Source organism: Neoarius graeffei, chromosome 11 (assembly GCF_027579695.1).
Source record: "Neoarius graeffei isolate fNeoGra1 chromosome 11, fNeoGra1.pri, whole genome shotgun sequence".
NCBI lineage: Eukaryota > Metazoa > Chordata > Actinopteri > Siluriformes > Ariidae > Neoarius > Neoarius graeffei.
The window spans coordinates 8931783-8940387 of NC_083579.1; the positions used below are offsets into that span (position 1 = coordinate 8931783).

Consider the following 8605-nt stretch of genomic DNA (forward strand, 5'->3'; position numbering starts at 1 on the left):
ATTTTACATGTTTGGTATTTATTGATATAATAATGTAAGATGAGTCTTAAACCTGTTCTAGTGGGATGATGGGAAATAAGCAATTATTGGATGCAGTTGAACAAAATGCCGTGATTTCTCAGTGGCGAGCACGCAGTAATTATGTGGCCCGTTTTTTATAATCGCGGGTCCATTTCAAGCGTCGACCTGGTTAGTAATTGTCAACTCTGTTATTATTAAACCCGTGTCCGAAATCACTCACTCGTTCATTACTCACTATATAGGGAATTATTTTATAGAGGACTATATCGTGAGCTCATTAGTCAAATGAAAAAAAAAAAACACTTTCGGACACTACTCTGCCGCGCCATTATTTACATCAGGGGTTTTCAAAGTGTGGGAGAGTCCGCCCCCCCCTCAGAGAGCAAATAAATAACAGCGCCCCCCTTCACAATTTTTGTTGTTGCTATACTTAATGTTCCATTCGTATTTTAAAAAATGGTTGTTGTACACATTTTTATTTTTTTTTTCTTTTACACATTTTAAACATCTGTGCTTTTTTAAACATCTTGTTTTACACATTTTAAACATCTGTGCTTTTTTAAAACATTTTTTACACATTTTAAACATCTGCTTTTTTTAAAACATCTTGTTTTACACATTTTAAACATCTGTGCTTTTTTAAAACATTTTTACACATTTTAAACATCTGCTTTTTTAAAAACATCTTGTTTTACACACTTTAAACATCTGTGCTTTTTAAAACCTCTTTTGTACACATTTTAAACAGCTGTGCTTTTTTAAAACGTCTTTTGTACACATTTTAAACATCTTGTTTTACACATTTTAAACATCTGTGCTTTTTTAAAACCTCTTTTTTTACACATTTTACACATCTGTGCTTTTTTAAAACCTCTGTTTTACACATTTTAAACATCTGTGCTTTTTAAAACATCTTTTTTTACACATTTTAAATGTGCTTTTTTTTAAACATCGTTTTACACATTTTACACATCTGTGCTTTTTTAAAACATTTTACACATTTTAAACATCTGCTTTTTTTTTAAAACATCTTGTTTTACACATTTTAAACATCTGTGCTTTTTAAAAACTCTCTTGTACACATTTTAAACATCTGTGCTTTTTTTTAAAACATCTTTTTTTTTTTTTACACATTTTAAACATCTGTGCTTTTTTTTTTTAAACATCTTGTTTTACACATTTTAAACATCTCATAGCATCGTTAGCGAGCACCTCTTGGCAGACAACACACTGTGGCAGTGGAGCATCTTCAGATCCAGTCCATGAAAATCCAAACTTTAAATAATCGTGGTCATACTTCCTTCTTTTTTTGCTTGGCCCAGACTCTGTCTCCTCACTCACTGTAGCTTTAGGTACTAAAAATCAATCCATTTTGTCTCTGGCAAAGGCTAGCTGAAGTTCGCTAAATGTCCGCAATAGTAACTTATTCTGGTTTATTTTTCCTCATGTTGCCCCCCCCCCCGAAGAACTCTGGCGCCCCCTAGGGGAGGCACTCCCCACACTTTGAAAAGTCCTGATTTACATCATTCTAAAAAAAAAAAGTCTAAAGTCCTTTCCCGCACCTTATGGCGCCGCCGATCTGTTTCTGTAGCCCTCGACCTCTCACCTAGCTACAGTGAGGGGCTAGTCCTCTGGTAACCGCATGAGTTTGACCCACTTGCATCTGTACTGCCAGTAGGTACCTTTTTTTTATATATATATATATATATATATAATGGTCTTTGGTATGACCCCGACTAGAACTCACGATCTCCCAATCGAGAGGCGGACACGCTAACCACTAGACCAACTAAAAATAATACATACACACCTGTTTTTGTGATAAATCTATATTATACCGATCATATTTCCCACATTAATAAATACAAAGTACCTGCATCTTTCAGTTATTTTAAATCAAGGCTGATTAAATCAAGGCTACATCCAAGGGTATGGTTATAATTCATGATCAACAAAAACGACAAACTAAATTCACATTAAACTTAAGTTTTATTAATTATCAAAATGTTCATATATTAAATAAAATTTTAGGGTGACTGACCTTTTCTCCCTATGTCCTCATTAGTTGCATATGATTTCTTCAAAAAGTCTTTTGAAATATTTAAGTTTTCAAAACTGTCAGCATTAATTCAGATTTACTGACTATCTATCATATACATGTTCAATGTACTAAATCAAACGAATGCTAAGTTTATGGGATAATGTCTATGTACACTTTATACAATTATTTATAGTTCACAGTCACTTCTCATTTTCATTTGATCATTTCGACTTCTTCAGCTTTTTGGCCAAAGACAAGAGCTTGTCAGTCCTCTCTTTTTTTTTTATACCAGCATCAATTTTACGTACCTTCGCTTCGTCTCGCTTGTCAATTGTATTCGGCATTTTGAGTAAAAAAGCTGATACGAAAGAGAAACGTATTTTTGAAGCGCAGCGACGATGAACATGTGCAAGTTTCGATAAAATAGAACAGATGCGGGTACTTTTGTAAGAACTGTTATGATTGGCTTTTGTTCTCTCCCACACTCTTGTAAGAACTGTTATGATTGGCTATCATGCTCTCGCCAGCGATGTTTTGGCCAATTACATTGTAGATAACACGTATTCTACCACGAGACTTAGCGAGACTAAAGATGGCGAAAATGTAAACATGTAACATCATCGTAGGAATGAATTACACTTGAGTATCACGAAGGAACATACCCCAACCCCCCTCAATAAATCAAAAAAAAAATCTCAACGGATTTGGCATAATATAAAAAGGTTGATTTTTTACTCAGAAAAAGCGGAAATCTGCCGAAAAGCGGAAAACTCTCATCCCTGATTTCTCAAACTAAATTCCCTTATGCTTAATTGTCCAAAAAAGTGTTCTTTTCTCATTGTATTACCTCCACCAGCTTTGTTGGAGGAGGTAGTGTTTTCACCTCTGTTTGTTTCTCTTCCCAACGTGATTCAAAAAGGAGTGAACGGATTTGGATGAAATTTGGTGGACAGCTTTAGTATTATCCTCGGTTCAAGTGAGTTGATGTTGATATTGGTAATATATGGCTCAGCAGAGGTATACGCTCTACCGAGTTCCCTTCTAGTTAAACGCTCCGATGATGGCAATAAAAATGTGTGTGAGAGTCATAAATTAAAAAAATGAAGCAACTAATGTGTGAGAAGCACATTCAGATAGATTTGCGATGTTGAAACAGTGATGAGATTACGTCATGTTGTATTAAGAGCATCCAGACGGTAGCTCTGGGAGGCACGGTGGTGTAGTGGTCAGCACTGTCAGCTCACAGCAAGAAGGTCGTGGGTTTGAACCCCATGGCTAACGGGGGCCTTTCTGTGTGGAGTTTGCATGTTCTCCCAGTTTCTGTGTGGGTTCCCCCTACATGCAGATTAGGTAAAAATACCCAGTTACTGGGATTGTACAAGCCTGTGCATACTTTGTGCCAGTCCCAAGCCTGGATAGATTGGGGAGGGTTGCGTCAGGAAGGCCATCTGGTGTAAAACCTATACCAAATCAAATATGTGGAACAGATCTGCTGTGGCGACCCCTAATGGGAGCAGCTGAAAGAAGAAGATTAGGAGCATCCAGGTGTTAACGTTTTAAACAAGTGTTGCCAGGCAAAACAAACCTCACCCAGCAGCATGTATTTTATACCTATATGTTGATAATGGGGGGCGGCACGGTGGTGTAGTGGTTAGCGCTGTCGCCTCACAGCAAGAAGGTCCTGGGTTCGAGCCCCGGGGCCGGCGAGGGCCTTTCTGTGCGGAGTTTGCATGTTCTCCCCGTGTCCGCGTGGGTTTCCTCCGGGTGCTCCGGTTTCCCCCACAGTCCAAAGACATGCAGGTTAGGTTAACTGGTGACTCTAAATTGACCGTAGGTGTGAATGTGAGTGTGAATGGTTGTCTGTGTCTATGTGTCAGCCCTGTGATGACCTGGCGACTTGTCCAGGGTGTACCCCGCCTTTCGCCCGTAGTCAGCTGGGATAGGCTCCAGCTTGCCTGCGACCCTGTAGAAGGATAAAGCGGCTAGAGATAATGAGATGAGATGAGATGTTGATAATGGTAATATTTCTCAATCATCAGCTGTCAGGTTATAGTCCTATGAAAATCCTTGAGTTTGACATTTCAAAGTCCATCCATCCATCGTCTGTAGCCGCTTATCCCGTTCTACAGGGTCGCACACGAGCTGGAGCCTATCCCAGCTGACTATGGGTGAAAGGCAGGGTACACCCTGGACAAGTTGCCAGGTTATCGCAGGGCTGGCACAAACAACCATTCACACTCACGGTCAATTTAGAGCCACCAGTTAGCCTAACCTGGATGCCTTTGGACTGTAGGGGAAACCGGAGCACCCGGAGAAACCCCGTGCAGACACGGGGAGAACATGCAAACTCCACACAGAAAGACCCTTGCCGGCCGGCCGCTGGGCTTGAACCCAGGACCGTTTTGCTGTGAGGTGACAGTGCTAACCACTGTGCCACCCACTTTTCAAAGTCATTCAAGGTCAGAGGTCATGGCAGCAACTGAAAGCCACTGAAATGGGGGGACTTGTACCCGTATGTTGATAATAGTAAACATCTGGCTATCATGAACCATTTTAAAGTTAAAGCCCTTTGAAAACCCATGACCTTGTGTTTGACCTTTCAAGGTCAAAGATCATGGTGCCAAATGAAAGGCCATATGTGAGTTCCTATATGCTCATAATAGTAAACATTTGTCTTTCGGCAACCGCTTTTGAGTTACAATGGAAAATGTTATTTTGATCGAAAGGTTGACCTTTCCGGTGACCTTCACCCCATTGCCCACCTACCCTGAAAATTTGAAGTCAGTTGGTGCAACTGTTTAGATGCTAGATTGTTAACAGACAGTCACACAAACAAACTGCGCTGATGACAATACCTCACCCCCGCTTACTCTGGTGCGGGTGAGGTAATAACCTGGCAACCAAATAAGATTTCTAATCATGTTAATGGCTGATAAAACAATATCCGGTTTGGTAGCAGACTCAGACTTGCAGATAATACTCTCAGAATTGCCATCATCTACGGTTAGTCATAGCATTTATCATGTGGGAGGAACCTGAAAACTACATCTTCCTGTTTTGTTTTTTAATATAAAGTAGAAGTCAGATCAAACGTAATTGAACTCCACCCAGTGAAAAAGCCACTTCACTGAATAGGAAACGACCGAGGACTTTAAATAACTGCGTTCATGGTCGTGGATACTTTTGCTCTGCTCTGAATTTATCTAGGTGAACTCTGGCATGTGACATCACGAGCCTCCATTTTGTAACCCAACAGAAACCGAATGATTGGGATTGTAGACTATTTGTTTGGTTTAAAAAAAAAAAAATGGAGGAGCTGCTTATGATTAAGTAGCACTCACACAAGACGTTCCCCTTGCTGTTTTCTTGCTGTTGCTTGGCACACATCTGGTTTGGTGGTCACAGTCTGTTCTATGTCTTAAGTAACCTTCTGTTAAGCAGCCACGTGACTATCTATTGGTAAAAGAACAAAAATTGAAATGCAATGATCTCTATGCTCCATCATGTCTGATTTAATTAGCTAGTGCAGCTTTCTCAGATAGCACTCTATTCATTCCTAATTCCTTTCTCTTTTTTCTTCAGAATATGCCTGGACTGCATGATGGACTCCAACAACACAGAGCCTGGTCAATACCTGCCTACGGGCAGCCTGGGACCACCAGTCTCCTCACAATCCTCTCCATGGCCACTACTTCTGAGCATGGCTGAGACCAACACCTCTTTCCTCCAGGGCATTGTGAACTTCAGCGCTGTTTATGTGGTCAACAGCAGTGACGGAGGATCAGAGAGCAAGTACGACCCTTTGGGCGGCCATTCGTTATGGCAGGTCGTTCTCATTGTCCTGTTCACAGGATTGCTGTCCCTCGTCACCATCATCGGCAACATCCTGGTCATCGTGTCGTTCAAAGTCAACCGGCAGCTCAAGACGGTCAACAATTACTTCCTGCTCAGCCTGGCCTTCGCTGACCTCATCATAGGGGTCATATCAATGAACCTGTACACAGCATATATTGTGATGGGGCAGTGGGCCATGGGAAACTGGGCGTGCGATTTTTGGTTAGCAATAGACTATGTGGCCAGCAACGCGTCTGTCATGAACCTGCTGGTGATCAGCTTTGACCGGTACTTCTCCATCACACGCCCGCTTACATATCGTGCCAAACGTACTACCAGGAGGGCAGGACTGATGATCGGACTGGCTTGGCTTGTATCTCTGATCCTCTGGGCGCCGGCCATCTTGTTTTGGCAGTATTTCGTAGGCAAGAGGACAGTTCCGCCTGACAAGTGCTACATCCAGTTTCTGTCTGAGCCAGTTATTACATTTTGTACAGCTATGGCAGCCTTTTATCTTCCTGTTACCATTATGAGTGTACTGTATTGGAGGATTTATAAAGAGACTGAGAACCGCTCCCGAGAGCTTGCAGGACTTCAAGGCTCGGGAGGACGGCTGGGCAGAGCCGACCGGCCTCATTTCCGTATCTCTGCCGCAAGGGCGAGCTCTAAAAGCTGCCACAGCGCTGAGCTGAACCGACCTGCACAGAGACCGAAGTCCCTGCTAGGACTTTCTGGCCACTGTTGCAGGTGGAGGTCTGGTGCTGCGGCTGGGACCCAAAGTGGAACTGAGGTGGACCAGAGCAGCTGTGACGGTTGGAACAATGACACTGCTGATCATTCTGGCTCATCGGATGATGAGGAGAGTGCACCGTCTACAACGCGTGCCATTTTCTCCATTGTCCTCAGTCTACCTGGCATGCGGGCAGCTGTAAACTCCCAGATCAAGCCCTCTGAGAAGTTGGGCATCTCCGAGGAAGACCCACTACGAGGAATGGCAGAAAGCGACAGCAAGAATGACGGTCTTTCCTGTTCTGTTAGCAACGGCAAAAATCGCTTTGCCACTAACATTAAGACCACAGCCACAAGCACTGACTCAACCAATGCTACCGCCAACAAACCTGCTGCTACTCCGATATCCTTTAAAGAAGCAGCATTGGCAAAGCGTTTTGTCTCTCGTGCAAGGACGCAGATTACTAAACGTAAGCGCATGTCACTAGTGAAGGAAAAGAAAGCTGCCCAGACTCTCAGTGCCATCCTTTTTGCTTTCATCATAACGTGGACACCTTATAACATCATGGTGCTCATCAATACATTCTGTAACGGCTGCATCCCGGAATCCCTGTGGGCACTAGGCTACTGGTTATGCTACGTTAACAGCACGGTTAACCCAATGTGCTATGCTCTGTGCAACAAGACTTTCCGCAGCACGTTTAAAATGATCCTGCTATGTCGATGGAACGAGAAGAAAAGCAAGCAAAGCTTTCAGCAAAGAGAGTCTGTCCGTTTGCACAGGAGTATACCTGGGGACTTGACATAGCACAGCTAGCCCAAAAACGAAGTATGGCATCCTGTTTTGAGCAGAGACTCGGGGCTCGGCTTTGGATTTTGGTACACGTTCTTACATCCATTAATGTCTACAGGACCAGAACTTATTTGAGTTCTTGCTTTGTTCAAGATGGTGACCTCAGTTCCACGTTGTGGCTTTAGTCGAGGATGTTTGAGAGGAAGATTTTGCACTCAGTTGTTGAGTACCTTCTAGATAAAGGTAAAAAACCTCGAGTCAGGAGCTAGCACTGACCTCGAACTCTTCATCTATTGGTCATTAAATGAACTATTTTGAAATGTTGTGGGGGTTTTATTTTTGGATCCATTTCAGTGAACTGCATGTATATTTCAGGGATGGAAATTGACTGTTTCAGTATTAATTCATGTAAACGAAAAGAAGTTTTGCAAAAAAAAAAAAGTTAAAAATTGTGTGTAACTCAAGATGACGTGATGTAGATGATTTTGGCTGTTTTCGTGAACATGTCGTGAAAGAAGGTCTTGCGTCCATTGTAAGATCTCGGTGTATTAATATTCTTGTATAAAGTGTAAATCACAATCGAAGAGGTTCTACATTTTCATTTTACGCACTATTGATTGAAGGTTTCCTCTGAACCTGGCTGAGTGGTAGGCTGTTGAGCGCAACTGTTTACAGGCCATACAGTATTTCACTATGGAATCAATTTTGTGCCAAAATGTTCATACAATACTTTTGAAATATCAAACAAAAACGACAAATCAAAATACAAAAAAACAAAAAAAAGTCCATTTTTTTTAAACTGGCAAACAAATTATTCGTGTAATCGTGCAAAATATCAGTCTATTACTCTTCAGAAACCGCGTTTTTCTCAGTTTTGTTTGACGTAATTTATTTTGGTTGCGATTCCAGCTTTCTCGTTTGCGCTCCCTGACTTTTTGCTTGCAGTTTTGGCACAAACTTGACGTGTGGGTGGGCTGTCCAGGAACGCATTCCCATTGGCTAACTTGTGTTTGACTGACAGCTACGCTCAGCCATTCCCTACTCGGATTCTGGCGGACTGTTTGACGAGTGACCGATCCATTGACGGTAAACAAGGATCGAGTGGACTTCAGTGGCGACTATGATATTGAATTAATTCAACAAAGTGTAAGTTCAATATCATAGTCGCCACTGAAGTCCACTTGATC

At 42.0% G+C, this 8605-nt stretch overlaps 1 protein-coding gene across 2 annotated transcripts in view; it reads left to right on the forward strand.

The window, feature by feature from the left end:
• Positions 1–8124, forward strand: part of chrm3a (cholinergic receptor, muscarinic 3a) — a 430205-nt gene extending 422081 nt beyond the window's left edge. For both annotated transcript variants that reach the window (XM_060932875.1, XM_060932874.1), the window contains exon 4: positions 5645–8124. In XM_060932875.1, coding sequence (XP_060788858.1) covers positions 5661–7433 — 1773 coding nt within the window. In that variant the 5' untranslated portion in view covers positions 5645–5660 and the 3' untranslated portion in view covers positions 7434–8124. The remainder of the gene's footprint in view (positions 1–5644) is intronic.
• Positions 8125–8605: the final 481 nt, after the last annotated feature.